The 16,354-nt window shown below is 40.2% G+C and overlaps 1 protein-coding gene across 1 annotated transcript; it reads right to left on the bottom strand.

Annotated features, from left to right (window-relative positions):
* Window positions 1–459: 459 nt before the first annotated feature.
* Window positions 460–9,612, bottom strand: ube2z (ubiquitin-conjugating enzyme E2Z). Its single transcript, XM_084926855.1, has 7 exons — window positions 8,709–9,612; window positions 6,779–6,851; window positions 6,054–6,241; window positions 4,748–4,859; window positions 4,554–4,666; window positions 4,348–4,438; window positions 460–4,161 (listed from the first exon to the last, which is right to left on the bottom strand). Exons 1-7 carry the CDS (start codon window positions 9,158–9,160, stop codon window positions 3,979–3,981), a joined length of 1,212 nt encoding a protein of 403 aa, XP_084782981.1. The 5' UTR covers window positions 9,161–9,612; the 3' UTR covers window positions 460–3,978.
* Window positions 9,613–16,354: the final 6,742 nt, after the last annotated feature.

Here is a 16,354-nt window from a genome sequence, read left to right on the forward strand (position 1 = left end):
AGTTTCTGTGAGATTGCAAGCCTTGATGCTCTGGCAGTTTCATTTGTATGAATTCATCACATCAATATTTATGTTGTAAATGTTTTTTACCTTTTACAGGTTAGGAAATATTGCAAAGTGACTGGTAACATTATTTTATTCACACGAAACATCATCGTACCTGAATATTCTTTCCTGCACAGGACATCTATGGCTATATGCAAAGAATAAGTTAAAAAATCGAGTAAACACAGGTGTTTTCAGTGGATAGTTCTACCTTTGAATGAACTAAGACATTATGGAGATCCTTTACTTTTACGAACTTCTGTGATTTGGTTTTTCCTTGACAAAAAAGATTGTGTTGGAGTCCAAACTCGAGTTATGTAAGAAAACAGGGAGTTCACATCTAACCACATTCATTAAAACAATAAAATAAAACCAAATTTAGGGAACAACAACAAAAAAGACCAGTCATATGCATCAGGAATGAACAGCACTTTATTCTATGCTTTTCCAACACTTCTGCACAATATCACCATGCTCAAGACCTGTTGTGAATCCAGGCATTTTTGAACCACAAAAAACACTTTAAGCACAGCACAAGCAAACAAGGATATAATCCCTGTTGTTCCTTTCAGGGCATGTTGAATTGAACATTTTGGCAATCACAAAACTTTGCTAGAAGCAGCTTCTCATAACCATTCGATAACAAAAAGGAATGCCCTATGTTAGAAATGCCATTATGGCAATCAAACAAGAGTCTGACACAAAGCTGAGGGCAGAAACTGACTCCATCAACACTGCAATTAAACACAAACTCTGTAGGACAGTGGAAGGCAGAAGAAAACACTATAATGTTTTAGTCTAGAGAGATGAATATGAGAGAATGGCCATATGATTTTTTTTCTCCTTGATGATGAGACTCGATCATGAATGTCTGTTAGCTTAGCACAAGCTAGGAAACGTGTAGCATAGCTCTGTCCCAATATCACATCCAGTATACTCAGAGCTATTAATGCCCAGATAAATCATGAATGGATTTTATGAAAGTTAGATATTCTCTTAATGGGTGAACTCATTTTTTCTTCCTTATGATTACAAGCTAAATATCCTACCTACCACCATTCCGTATGATGAAAATGTACAAATGCAGTCTGGTTTGGGGATTCCAATTACAACATTTTAGTTGCTCAGACAGTAAGATGCAGTTGGGAATACATTGCATATAAAAGGTGGACACAGGTGCCCTGATGGTACCCACTGGTTTTGGGCATAAGATTATTAAAGCTAGCAAGCTGCTTAGCAAGCTGCATCCATAACCTGTGCAAGTGCAATGCTTATTAGTACCAAATAAGAGCCCAAGAAAACAAAGTTTTAAAGAAAATACTAGAATTTCAAACACCCACTTCTTGGATGGCCTGTCCCACAAAGTAGGCGATATTATTTGTCAGATAAATTTCAAGCCCTAAAAGACAAATGCAGGGGAAAGGTCCAGTGACTAGCATTAGCAGAGGTGATGCCTCAGAGATGCCCTTAACTTCATGCTTCTACAGAATCCAGCACTTTGCCACAGCTCCAAGTTGTGTTCATTTTTTAAAACCTGAAGGCTGGCAGCTTGATTGTGACAAATAGTTCCACCTACATTTTATGTAGGTTTATGTAGCAATTAAATTAGAAAACACAGTGTTTTAGTTACAGAAGTGGTGATAACCTTTTAGTCATTACATCTCCACTCGAAAGTGTGACTTGCAACTTTTCTGTTAAGCTAAGCTGCAGGTGGCTTAAGTGTAAGTGATTTTTAATTCTTGTGGATGTGTTGTGTTTGACACATTAATGCATGTTCATGTATTGCATGTGAATTTCACCCTAACATTGGAATTTAACTATAATATTACATTTTAACCAATAGTTGCTGCCTCCACAGTGACAAAGATGGTCAGTATCGTTGGGGGAAAAAAAAAAAAAAAAAAAAAACTTGATTAAAGCAAATATTGCTTTATTGAACAATGGAAATGGCTGTCAAAGGAAAGGTTTTGGTAAGAATTTGAGCAATGAAAAGAAACAGCATCTTTGTAGCAATCGTGTTGATGTAAAAGTACACATTTACCACAGTCAGAAAAACAACTTCACAAGTTTACTCATGGGACAGCTTAAGAGCTTGTGAGCACAATGCACCTTCTCATTCAACTCAAAGAACTTTCAAAAATTGCATTTTATTTTTTTTAGTGCCATCAACTTATATGCAGCAGGCACAATGACAAAGGATATCAATATCCTCTTCTTCAAAGCAGATCTTAAAGAGTTAAACTGAAGCTATTACAAGCTGCAGTCATTGAAGTGAAAAACACCTGGGTATCGTTAATGTTACAATAGTTTGTTTTCTTGCTAAGTTGTAATGTGGGTCTAAGTCCTGATACAAACATGGCCTACAGAAAAACACCAATAAACTGTTTACCAGGATGAAGGTGCTCATCTGAAGCATCATTACATTGACCTAATGATGTCCTGAAATGAAGGCTTTTCCCCCCACCACACACACATTTCTTTCAGTGCAAATATGAGTATTGTATAAAGACAGAAGGAAAAATCTCAGCGTGTCAATCAAGCATTTTCCTCCTCTCTCTGTGCCCCTTTGTTTCCCCAAGAGAAAACCCTCTCGTTGAGTTCAGAGCATAAGCAGCAACACCTGTCACTTTAGTACCTTGTGATTGTGTAACTCCAATGGTGCCGTGACTGTCATTTATTGGTGAAAAGCAGAAACCTGAAATAACAAATGAATATTAGTTCACTGCGACGGCTACCTTCAAGGGTTGGATAATGGAGAAACAACTACCAAAGCATCGAAAAAGCCTGAGAAGAACAAACTGGTTGGGTTAATTCACTGTCCATACAAGAACAGAGTTTTGTATTCCTTCCATTAATTTCCCTGAATTAAAGTTAATCTAGTGAAAGTGTGAGACAATTTGGTTTGAAAAATTGACTGATTAAAAACAAAAAACCCCAAACCCCAGCTAGGATTACAAATAATGCATCGTACATATTTTAAGTTATTGTTAGTCTGATGTCTGATTACAGCAAAGAAAAATAACATAAAAAGGCATAATGATGTTAATGAAATTAAAATGTCTCCTTATCTAAGCACCAATTCAACAGGACAATTAGAGCTGAAAGCTAAACAGAACTTTTTGTAGAGGCTAATACACAAGAAATATTGTAGAAATCCAGAGCTGCTGAATTTTTTTTTTTTTTTTTTTTTTAATTTTTGTGGCCTGGCTGAAGAAACAATTGATGTCAAGTCTGGAAGAGGTCTGGCATGGCTTTACACTTAGAGGAGACAAGGCACTGACTCACAAATCCACTGCAGTCACTTTCTCCATCTTCCGCGTTACACAGAGTAACTTTGCCTTCCCTCTTGAAATCAAAGACGGGGAGCACCTTCTTTGATCTTACCCTGCTTCAACCAAATCAGGCCAATCATCCTGACATTCCCAGGATAAGGTCCAGCTCCAAGCTTCAGGCCTCCTCTTCACAGGTCCCTAACAGACAGTATTTCATTGGTGTGGAAAAGATAGAAAACATGTTTGTGCTTGGGGATCAAAGTGGAACATCATAGAAGGTTCAAGCCGTCACTATAACCTTTTCTTTTCACAAGTATCCAGAATGTCAAAGTCAAATTGAGCTTTTAGAGTCGCAGATCAAAATGGTAACCGGCTAGCTACAAGTAGCACAAATCCAAAGCTGCAGGTCAAGCTTTCCAGCACTTGGCTTGCAGATTGCTGTTATTTTTTTTTTTAAATTATTTTCAGCAAAAAGGAACCACCTCCTCTTTAGTTTTCTGTATTATTTATACAATAGATACTCTATTCCAATCGTATTCCCAAGAAAGACTCACATCGTCTTCCGTGATGTTGCTCCGATACAGCAAAACAAACAAAGAAACACAAAAAACAGTTCTCTTGTCTTTAGTTTTCGGCTATAAGTCTAGCACTGTCCAAGAAGTCAGGGCTGTGAGCTGCCCTGACTGTCGGGGTCTGTCCCTGAAGAGCTGGTGTCTGAGTCCGAGTCGTTGTCATTGTGGTTATCCTCTGCCAGGTTTTTCTCTCGCAGTCGTCTGTGGGTTGCGCCGAGACGAGCCAACAAGCCCTGGTAGTCGAAACGGCCACGCTTCTCCCCAAATGGGTCCTGGAAAAAGGCAACGTAATGTTTGGAAGAGGAAAAGATTGCCATTTATAATCTTTACTTTCCCGGCTCACACAGTGCTGTCATAAAGTCATGTGACATTGCATTATTGACATTAAGAATGATTTTATACTGAAAGCACTGTCTGAAAAGACAAAAATAATCCAACAGAAAAAAATAAATACTCACCTGCATGTTCTGCCCCTGTAGATGCAATCTCTCTTTGCAAACGCCCTCGTAGAAATCATAGTATTCAAGGAAGGACTTCTCCATCACACTCCTAAAAATAAACACATTCACACGCTTGATACATTTAGTTAACAGGTAGAAAACAAAGATGGAATGCAAGTGATAAAGGAAAATAGAAAGAAGAAAAATAAAAATAAGGATCTCACAACAAAGCTTCAGGACAAAGAACTTTTCCCTCCAGCATGTCACACACAGCCACTCTCATGGTTTCATGGCGGATGCACTCGTTGTAATTCTTACTGTCCCCTGGGTGACGCTCCTGTGAAACAGAATGACAAGGTGTGACGGATTGGTGGCGACATAAAACTCTCATATATCTATATCTCTTTGTTGACTGTACCTGTTCAAAGCCAGGTTCATTGTGATAGGGGTTCTCCGTCATCAGAGACTGGATTGAGATGAGCACAGATGAGATACTCTGAGCTGGACTCCATGCTGGCCCTGTCCATGTCCTACACACAAAGATCACAGTAACAGTTTGTTGCGTTCTTACAATGGGTTCTTGCATAATTAAAAAAAAAAAAAATCTAAATCATTGATGTAAAATGACTTATTTTAAGATCTAAAAATTATGAATCACAAATAAAGTTGTAAATTTTTGATAATATATATATTTACAAACAAACCGTGGACACCTGGCTAGTTTTAAATTAATAACATGTATTCCTCACTGTGAGGAAGTGATCGGCAATCTATTTCTTTTTATTATTAATGTGTAAAGGTCAGTGTTCTAATTATGTTCACCACGTCGAACATAATTAGAGTGAAATTGCATGACCAATAGTGGGAGAGAGAGAAAGCATTTCCTTTGTAGGATCTTTTCAGTTTTCAGTCACACTCTAAAAGAAAGAGAAAAAGTCCATCTAATGCAGGGGTGGGGCAACTCCAGGCCTCGAGGTTCCGGTGTCCTGCAGGTTTTAGCTGTGCCCTTGATCCAACACAACTGATTCAAATGGCTAAATTACATCCACAACATGTTTTGTAGTTCTTTAGAGGCCTGGTAATGAACTAATCATTTGATTCAGGTGTGTTGACCCAGAGTGAGATCTAAAACCTGCAGGACACCGGCCCTCGAGGCCTGGAGTTGCCCATCCATGATCTAATGGCTCAGACCAAGGATTTGTCCACTGTCACAAACAGACAATATCCAGGTTTTTGTCTCAAGTGTCTGACCAATAATATTGGACTAGCACATGCCTAATGTACGAGTATTCGACAGACAACAATCCCTACAAATAAGTATTTTAAGTGTTTTTCCTTTTCTTTTTAGATTTTGGGTTGCTAGTTAGACAAAACAAGGCATTCTGAGATATTACTTTGAACATCGAGTTTTAACTATTTCCACTAATTCGAGGTTTTGCTAGTTTACTCACTGATCACTAGCTGGTCTAAAAATAACCTCTGCATTGGGCAATGTTTTTGTTTGGGCATTTTTGCTTATTTTCCTCAATCTTTTAATAAAAAAAAAATAATAATTGTATCCCATGTAGAGTGCAAATTGAATACGTTGACCCAGACTTCTTTTTTTTTTCTTTTTTTTTTAAATAGCCTGCTTATGGCCCAGCTGATGAACAGAAAAGTATGCAGTGAACATGGTAATTCTTCATGAGTTCCCTTGGAGACTAAAGTTAGAAACCGTGACTCACCCCAGGATGCTGAGGCATACTTTGCCATTGCGGTAGAAGTTGGGATTGAAACGGACAGTGTTGTGCCCAGTGGTGATGAGCTTGACCCGTGGTGGATGAATTGGATAGTCAGGGGGACAGCGGAACAGGAAGAGGAAGAAGCCACCCTCATATGGCGTGTCAAATGGCCCTGTGATCAGGGCATGGATCTGAAGTCATGAGGCAGAGGAGTGGGATTAAAGGATGAGAGAAAGACAGGATGGGGATTGATAAGGTGGTCTAAAACGATGTCTATAGGCAGAGAGGAATGCTAGGGAAGAACAGACCAATTAGCAAAGAAATTTAATCTAGAAAACAAATGACTCGCGCTGAGTCATTATCATTTTTTTTGACTCTGATCTAAAGGTTTTTCTCCATTAGTAAATGGTTGCTGTCAGCACCGGTACAACTCCAGTTGAATGGAAAACACCACTGAGGTAGTCACAGTTTAAAGGACTCTTCACTTCGCTGTTTTGCACTTTTTACAGCTATACCACTTCTTTCATTTTTTTTTTTTATATACAGCACCAAATCACAACAACAGTCGCCTCAATGTGCTTTCAGTACTCCAGAGGAAGTCCAGTGCTGACCCTGATTTGCATCAAGCCCAGGAATAAGAAGCCTAGTGAAATCTGATTGTCTATCAAGTTAACATGTTAATGATGTCAAAGGTTGGTAAATCTTTCAGACTGTACTTTGCCTTTTACCTTGGTCATGTCCTGAGGATCAGGGACCACGAACATCCCTGGTGGAGGTTCCTTGTAGATGGACATGATATCCCTACAGACAAAATAAACAGATGAGGTTTGTGAAACACTGAAAACTGGAGAGAGAACCCACAAAGAAATATGCCCTAAACATTCCAGCAATCCACTAGTAAAATAGTATGTCCTGGAGGTGAAGGATCTTAATATTTTCAGAAATCTATTATTAAAAATACATTTAAGTACAGTACTGAACTCTAAAGTTGCTCTAATGTGAATTTTTCGAGCATACTAACGCAGTCATTAAAAAAAAACAAAAAACTACCATAGTCAAGTTGGCAATTACATGCAGTGTGTTTCTGATAATACAGGAATTAACAGCGATAAACTGCATCATACAACCAGCTGAGTCGAGTCCTCTCGACTTGTGACAAAGACTTATTCAGACTGATACCAAAATGTTGGCAATCTGTTTGCATTTATATATTAGACAGGAATTATTTACCAGAGTTGTCATGATACTAGAATTTCCAGGAAAAGACTCAAAGGCAACAAGAATGTTCAAGCTATCCAGCTGCTTAAACAGGTAAATTAAGTGAAATAGTACATTTCATTAATTTGGGTCAAGTGATTCCTCAATAACTTTATTTTTGTTTATTAAGCAACAAATTAATGACATGTTAAAAATCAAAGAAGTGTGTTCATGTATGTGTGGGTCAAACTAAAGCAACATCTTTAAACATAGGCTGAGTGCACTACTGTCTAAAATACTGCTCAAAGGGATTTCAACATACCCAGAGTATCTCTCAGTTTTCTGGATTTGTTTACCGTAAGATTGGTAATCGCAATAAGCCATCTCAAAAATCAGGTTATCAACTTGCAAAGTTAAGCCAAGGTTTTCCCTGCATGTTTGTGTAAACCAGGTGGTGTTGGCAACATCTTATCAATCTAAAACAGGAGTTTCAAAGGCCATATGACTCTTATTCCACAGAAAACGATCCCTATAAATGCCGCCAATTCAATCAGCAATATTATTAGATGATGATAAAATTGTGATAACAAAAATATATAAAAAGCATTGAAATTATACCAGTAACCAACAACTGCGAAGAAGACACATGGTTAATGCTCTCAGTGCTGGTGTATATTTCTGAGGTGATGGCTACACATTAGAGCTCTGAAACTTTGAACTAGTCCCACTTAAAAACCCAGGCTTAGTTAAACATATCACACTCAAAACATGTCACAAATAAAAGACTCAGTGAAAATGTGGTGGTTTCAGAAAGTTTTAGTTTTTATTCTTTCAGCTACAGACTCAGGGGTGTTGAAGGATTTGAAGCAGTGCAGTTTAAGTAGTGTTAAGATCATTAATCCTTCTAGAACAATAAAATTGCTGTAAAACTCTCTGCTTGTAACATAAAAAAATAAAAATAAAACCATGGAATAAAGCTGTATCTAAGGATCTATGTTTATTACTGATGCTCATCAGTGAAAGCCAAAGACTTTACACGCTATTAAAACAAAACAACAACAACTTCAGACCCTCTGTGTGACCTTCTAGGGAATGGTCAATTTTCTCGATAACTGATTCGTCAGAAGGCAACGATTTCACACCTGCTGGTCTCTAATCTCGAATTTGACCTGCTCTGGGGGAGGTTAAATTCACAGCATAAATTACCATGGCGACAAATTCTGGTACGAAGTTAACCCGAAAACAGATAGTGAACAGAAGAGCCAAGGTTAACCCTGTAGTTACCTGGGTCAGACGAAATCTCGCTTCTTATTACAGACCTCTAGTTTCCCAAATGTCTCCGTCAAATGTGACGTTTTAGATGCTGTTAAAAACTTTACGGAAAGATTTCACTTTCGATTGCAGGTCTAGATTACGTAAATATTCCCACCTCCGTCAGACTTCTGTGTTTCCTAGAATTACCTCTTTATCCTCAGGATGCACTGCTGGGAAGCTTTTTCGTTGTCCCAATCCGTGCTAAGAGTTGGGTCCCAGGAAGTGGCATTGATTTGAGATAGGAGGCCCGCTCCTGCCGCCCCTAGCCCAACACCGGGGAGAGGCGAGGAGGCATGCAATGTGGGAGACACGGCCACGACGGGTGGTGAAGAGCCGGGAGTCAATGTGTTCCCAAAACTGACCGGGGTAGCAGTGACAGCGGACATAGGGGCCACCACAGCTGTTAGGCCACTCTGCGCGGCGACAGCAAGAGGCGGAGAGGTCGGGTTGGAGCTGGAGTGCACACCGCCAGTTGCCGACATTCCCACCGGCAGAGAGTTAGACAAAATCGGAAGCTGTGAGGCTCCGCTCCCCTGTCCCGTAGTAACGTCTAAGCCTAGGGCACTGCTGCTGGACTCATCTCCAAAGCTGTCCGCCATGGCCCACAAGCTAGCAAGCTACAGTAAACCCGTTGGTGTTGAGTAATTTATATTTTTCTCCCGCGCAGCATTGACAGTAGAGTTTCAAGTTACCTGCTTCCTTTGTTGCCCAACGCGGATCAGACAGCAAAGAAACAGGGCAGAGGCGAGGCCAGAAAGCAAGGCAATTCTTCCCAAGACATAATAGATATTTATCGTTAGCTTGACTGTTAGCTTGACCCCCAGGCCTCCAAAAAACTGCTCGGTCTTCAGCAAAATTGCCACGTCACAGTGTTACGGTTACCACTGCCCTCTGGATACTGGTTTAAACCATTAAATCCTCAGAACATTTGGTTTATTACCAACCACATCCCTACTAGTCTTTTACCATCGCAACTTTAGGAGCTTGTATTTGTCACCAGTTAAGAACACGGAAATAATAAAGCCACGACACATCCGGGCAAAAGTTTTCAAAGTAAAATTCCTGAAAACAATACAACCCACCATCATTTCAGCTTTTGCAGCTAGCGTTTAAGCAAGGCCCAGCTCAAAACTTCCAAAACAATGGGAAGTTATTGTGCCCTCACAATCAACTGTCCTAGTCTCTGAGTTTTGTGATTCTTCATTTGCAGAAAATATCTCAGTTTGTCTCCTCCTTTCCCTCTGTAATCTAAAACAGAGATAATATGTCTTGGATAATTTGTAAGATATTTTTGTACTTTTTAAATATACGTTTTGTTTTTTGTTTCTTTAATTTGGAGTTGGAAAATGAGTTGAGCCGAATGCTTTGTGTCAAAGATGGTTGCCCTTCCAATGCATAGATTCAGCCCTGTAATAAAATCAAGACTTACAAGACTTAATGGTCAGCACCTGTGAAGTATTGTAGTTGCAAAAGCTAAGTCCTATTCTATAAAAGTCAGTTTGGAAAACAGCCCTCAGCTCCCTTGACCCATAATCAGAGTAAACACTTACTGATGAGTAAGTAAAAAAACACAGTAAAGAGCTTAGGCAATAAAATTAGATCAGAAAATGAGCTTTGTCCAAAAGGTGGCTAGGGTTTCCCTTAGCAATACGGTGAGGAGATTAGTATTTGGCAAAGGTTAGGAGTGGAGCCGCTGCTCCTTCACATCAAAAGGAGCCAGCTGAGGTGTGTGCCTCCTGGGTAAGGTGTTTCGACCGGGTCTATCCTAACGGCAGGAGGTCCCGGAGTAGACCCAGGACCCACTGGAAAGAATATATCAATTATATGGCCTGGGAATGCCTTAATATTTCCCCAGATAAGCTGGAAGAAGTATCTGGTGAGAAGGTCTGGCGTTCCCTGCTTAGGCTCCTGCCCCCACGATCCACTGTCAGATAAGGTATATTTTCGATGTTAACTTTTATTGAAGTGGTCGTCATGTGTTTTCAAACAATGTGCATCATTCACAATGCACGGCACATAGTGCCACACCTTTCAGTCGCATCTTATTTGCTTTTCGGATGTTAATTTTTCCCATTTTAATAATATATTAACATCTTTTGTAGTAACATGTTTTAATATCATTGGAGACGTTTATCATCAATGGGCGTCTCCCATTTTGACCTCAGGACTTCCAGACCATACTCGGCACAGATGTTTCTGTACACTATGCTAGCATCTTGCACCCTGCTGTTATGTGCTGGATTGTCTCAGGGGCATCTTTACATAGCCTGCACCTGGGATCTTGTCTTGTGTGAAAGACCCCAGCCTCTATGGATCTTGTGCTCAGAGCTTGTTCCTGTGCTGCCATGATTAGTGCCTCTGTGCTGTCTTTCAGTCCAGCTTTATCCAGTCACTGGTAGAGGAATTGGCTGACATCCAGAAATCCTATCTGGTACATATTGTGCAAGGGCTTGTCCTCTCATGATGGTTCCTCCTCTTGCTCCTTTTTCTTAGGTTTCACTGACAAGCTTCCTGATCCCAAATGGTTGAATCTGTTCATCTGGATGTAAAGTTTTCAGTGGGAGAAAAGTTTCATCACTCATCCAAGTGACTTCTTCAGTCTCAGCTGACTGCAGGTTTCCCCAACCTTAGAAACAGTACATTTGCAATGACTGAAACTAGCCCACTGAAGGAACAATGTGCTGTGACAGGAAGATGGCGCCTTTGCTCGGCTTGACGTCTACCTGCCTACACTGTATTGTATTTTATGCTTTTATATCAGCCCTGACGTTTAATATATGGAGCTATGCTGCTGTGATTTACGACCGTTCTTCCTTGCTCCACATCAAAGAGTCTATGGAACGTCTTTATGATGACTGTGACAGTTATACAAAAACTTTCCCCCCACCATTTGTGCACTCTTCCACCTCACCGTATTACTTCTTGCTACCGGTGAAACGTGCCCTAAGCAATTCCAAGAAGAAATCGAGGAAAAGAGGCTGTAGGGCCGGCATCCAGGTACACATCAGACGAGCCTACAGATCGGAGATCTCCCGACTCGTTTGGAGGCGTCCCTGGTTTCTGCTGCCAGTTACCCTTCCGGATTTGATTGGAAACACGTACTTGCAGCCACTACAGCGTGGATCCTGCCTATCTGATGCTCTGGATTTTGCCGATTATCCCCCCACCACTGTGCCCTCACAGCCCGCATCGCACAACCGGTGGTTGGCCCCGCCGGTTCCGTGGCGCTGCTGGAGACCTCGCGTGCGGACACGGTGTTTGCTGTCAATTCCACTCCGTTTAGGTCGCCGTGGTGGAGGTATTGCCGTTGTCTTTAAGGACAGTTTCACCTGCAGAGGTATGCAAACTGAAAACTATTCTTCCTTTGAGTCGCAAACAATTAAGGTGGGATCTACAAACATCTTTTATTCTGTTTTAGTCTATCGCCCTCCTGGCCCTGCTACTGAGTTCTTAAAGGATTTTATGGACTTCTTATCTTCTATTATCAAGTTGGAGAAAGTTTTAATTCTTGGGGATTTTAACATTCATATTGATGATGCCTCATCTAACTCTGCAGCTGAACTTCTATCTATATCTGAGTCTTTTAACTTTGTCCAACATGTCTCCGGTCCAACCCATTTAAAAGGCCATACCTTGGACCTTGTTTTTTACTTGGGCCTCAACATTGGCAATGTGTTTGCTGAGGATGTACATTTGAGTGATCATAACTGTATCTTTGTTGAACTTAATTTTAGCTCTAAACAGACGCCTGTGAAGTTAAAAACTCATAGACGCATAATAACTGAGACTACTGCTGAGAGGTTCTCCATTATGTTTGACAGGTCTCCACTTTTTACCGGAAACGATATAAATGTTCTTATTCAGTCTTTTAATAGGGAATGCACATCCATTTTGGATCAAGTGGCACCTATTAAAACAAGCTCGGCTTTACAAAAGAAGACATGCCCTTGGATAAATGAGTCTATCTTAAACTTAAGGAGAATATGCCGCAAAATAGAATGACTATGGAAGAAAACCAAACTTGACGTATACAGGCTCCATCTTCGAGATCTCATGCTCTCCTTAAATGACACAGTGAGAACTGTTAGATCTGAATATTTTTCTAGACTCATAACAAAAAACAAGAGAAATCCCAAGTTTCTTTTTGACAAAGTTAGTGCTATTGTCTCCCCAGATGTGGTACCTTTAGATGTACACTCTAAAGTAGATAGTAATAAACTCCTCCGATTTTTTGTTGATAAGATTAATGACATCAATGCTAAAATCTCCCCAAAGCTTTCTTGTTCTCCGAGTCAGGCACTCCCTTTGTACTTCTGGTCGACTTTTACAACTGTAACATATGATGAAATAGCAGCCCTGGTTGACAAAATGAAGCCATCCGAGAGCCCCTCAGACATTATCCCCACTAAGCTTTTTATTAATGCCTTTGACACCATTGGTCCTTGGGTTGTGAACCTTTTTAATGTTTCTTTTCAGACTGGGGTGTTCCCCAGCTTTTTTAAACATGCCATTGTGGAACCAAGGCTCAAAAAACCCAACCTGGACCCAACACTACTTCAAAATTTAAGATCTATCTCCAAACTCCCATTTATGTCAAAACTCCTTGAGAAGGCAGTAGCTGTCCACCTTACGGCATACTTGGAGAAATATAACATCCATGACCGTTTTCAATCTGGGTTCCGTAAATTGCATTCCACTGAGACAGCACTACTGAAAGTTATTAATGATATTATGATGTCAGCAGACTCCGGAGAATACACAGTCCTAGTCTTGTTAGACCTTACCTCAGCCTTTGATACAGTCAACCATACCATCCTGATAAACAGACTGAGAGACCTGGTTGGGATGTCTGGCTCTGTTCTAGACTGGTTTTCATCTTATATATCTGAAAGGAGTTTTAGTGTGTCTGCAAACCAGATCATGTCGGAATCTACAGAGTTGTTGTGTGGAGTTCCTCAGGGCTCTGTGCTGGGACCTATTCTGTTTTTAATATACATTCTTCCTTTAAGTCAGATAATACAGCAGTTTCCTGAAGTATCTTATCTTTTTGCTGACGATATTCAGCTATATTATTCGTTTAAGCCTGCTGAAGCTCATAAGCTCTCCAATCTGATTGACTGTTTAACCAACATTAAACAATGGTTGAACAATAACTGCTTACAGCTAAACCCGGCCAAAACAGAAACTTTGATTATTGCACCAGGCAGTGCAATACCTGATATTAAACGGCGACTGGGTGACTTAGGTTCCTCACAGAAACATAACCTTAGAAAATTGGGTGTCATTTTTGATGAAGCTTTTTCTTTGGAGGGACATTTAAATCAGACAGTAAGAACCTGCTTTTTTCACCTGGGGAACATTTCTAAACTTAGATCCATCGTGTCAACAAGTGAACTCGAGATGATAATACATGCTTTTATCTCTACAAGACTTGACTACTGTAACAGCCTGTTTACTTGTCTAAACATGAAAGGGCTAGCCCGCCTACAGGTTGTTCAAAACTGCAGCGAGGCTACTGACCCGCTCGAACAAGGGTGCTCATATGACCCCTGTTTTAAAGTCGCTGCACTGGCTACCAATCAGATTCAGGTTCCATTTTAAAATTCTAGTTTTAACTTTTAGAGCATTACAGAGACAGGCACCCCCCTACATTGCTGATCTGATTCATACACATACCTCCACTCGTAACCTGAGGTCAGCAAACCAAAACCTTTTAGTGGTCCCCCGAGGGGACCGATCTTTCCAAGCTGTTGCACCCAGATTGTGGAATGCACTTCCCCTATTTCTACGGGGTTTGGACTCAGTGGAGACCTTCAAAAAGCAGCTAAAGACATTTTTATTTCAAAACGCTTTTAATTAGACCAGGGTTTTCATGGTGTATTTTATGACTGTATTGTGTTTTTACCTTGTAAAGCACTTTGTGACATATGTCTGTGAAAGGTGCTATATAAATAAAGTTTACTTACTTACTTACTTACTGTGAGGTCAGTTTATGATCATTAATATGCAAATTGTCATGACCATTGATCAGCAACCAGTTTTCAAGCTTCGCCATGGTCAGTTTGTCTCACACTCAACAATCCTTCTTCCATTCTCACTTGAGGAGCTTGGTACCCAATCCCACCTGAGATTGGGTACCAAGCTCCTTCTTCCGAATTTTGGAAGGCTAAGCTACTAGTTGTTTCGCTGTCAGTCTGGATGCTGGATATCAAAGATTCCATAGGTCCCTTATCCTATTCATGTAACCCCTTCCTCTGGGGTTGGGAGGTCAGTTCCTTCATCATAATTACGCAAATTCTCATGATCATTGATCAACAACCAAATAATTGCATAATTATGAGGAAGAAACTGACCTCCCAGCCCATTGTTCCTTGAGTGGTGCTAGTTTCAGTCATTATGCAAATGTACTGCAGTTTCCTATCTGAGACTGAAGAAGTCACTTGGATGAGTGACAAATAATTTCTCCCACTGAAAACACATCAGATGAACAGAATCCATTTTCTGGGAGTCCTCTTTTTCTTCTTTGAGATTTATTTTCGGTTGGCAAACTATGAAGTGGTACGCTACCACTACCAAGTGGTAGGAGGTACACATTTAAATGTCCAGTAGCACATTCAGCTCTTTCAAAGAAGTAAAAGGAAAATAAATGTCAGTCAGCTGAGTTATTCTAGACGCATATATATTATTTCATAGAATTATTGCTTTTATTTGGATTTTTATTTGTTTAATCTGTTTCATTTTCTCAGGTTACATACTTAATATACCAAATGGTTTTAGTCAGCGCCCCGGATATAAATTAATATGAATAAGAGAGAAATGTTTATGATCAATGAAAAGGCTAGAGATCAGGATCTTGTAAATTCCCCTTTTAAAATAGTTACTGATCACTTTGATTATCTGGGAATATGTGTCACTAAACAATTTAATCCCTTGTTCAAGAAGAATCTCCTTCCTATTTTAGATGGTGCCTATTGTCTTTGTCTTTAATGGAATGTAATTGTTAAAATTATGCTACTTCCAAAATTTCTATTTCAATGCCTTCAAAAGGATTACGGGTGGCTGTGGCTGAGGTGGTAGAGCAGATCAGCTACTGATTGGAAAGTTGGTGGCTCGATCCTTGGCTTCCCCAGTCTGCATTTCAAATATCCTTGGGCAAGATACTAACCCAAAGTTGCCCACTGATGCGTTTATCGGAGTGTAAATGTATGTGAATGTAGATTAGTTTAGAAGTGCTTGTATGAATGGGTGAATGAGGCATGTTGTATACAGCGCTTTGAGTACTCCGGGAGAGTACAGGGTGGGCCATTTATATGGATACACCGTAATAACAAGGGAATGGTTGGTGATATTAAAGTCCTGTTTGTGGCACATTAGTATATGTGTGGGGGCAGACTCCTCAAGATGGGTGGTGACCATGGTGGCCATTTAGAAGTCGTCCATCTTGGATACAACTTTTGTTTTTTCAATAGGAGGAGGGCCATGTGACACATCAAACTTATTGGTGATGTCACAAGAAAAACAATGGTGTGCTTGGTTCCAATGTAACTTTATTCTTTCATGAGTTATTTACAAGTTTCTCTTTGTTCACAGCCATTGACATGTCGAAGAGGTTAACACGTGAGGAGCGGATGGAAATTGTGTTGATATCTGATGAACGCAGTAACCGGGTCATTGCAGCAGATTTCAATGCAAGACACCCTACAAGACCACCCATCTCCCATGCTACAGTTAGCAAACTGCTCTCTAAGTTTCGTGAAACTGGTTCAGTGTTGGATTTGCCAAAATGTGGACGC

This window comes from Perissodus microlepis, chromosome 4, assembly GCF_051167445.1.
Source record: "Perissodus microlepis isolate ML-2025 ecotype Zambia chromosome 4, ASM5116744v1, whole genome shotgun sequence".
In the NCBI taxonomy this organism is placed as follows: Eukaryota; Metazoa; Chordata; class Actinopteri; order Cichliformes; family Cichlidae; genus Perissodus; species Perissodus microlepis.

What these genes read in the sequence shown, in the direction of transcription:
- ube2z (XM_084926855.1), bottom strand. Translation starts at nt 9,160, where the DNA reads ATGGCGGACAGCTTTGGAGATGAGTCCAGCAGCAGTGCCCTAGGCTTA. An exon ending in TGCATCCTGAGGATAAAGAG is followed by an intron (nt 6,852 to 8,708) that starts GTAATTCTAGGA and finishes TTTTGTCTGTAG; the next exon opens with GGATATCATGTCCATCTACA. An exon ending in ATCCTCAGGACATGACCAAG is followed by an intron (nt 6,242 to 6,778) that starts GTAAAAGGCAAA and finishes TCATGACTTCAG; the next exon opens with ATCCATGCCCTGATCACAGG.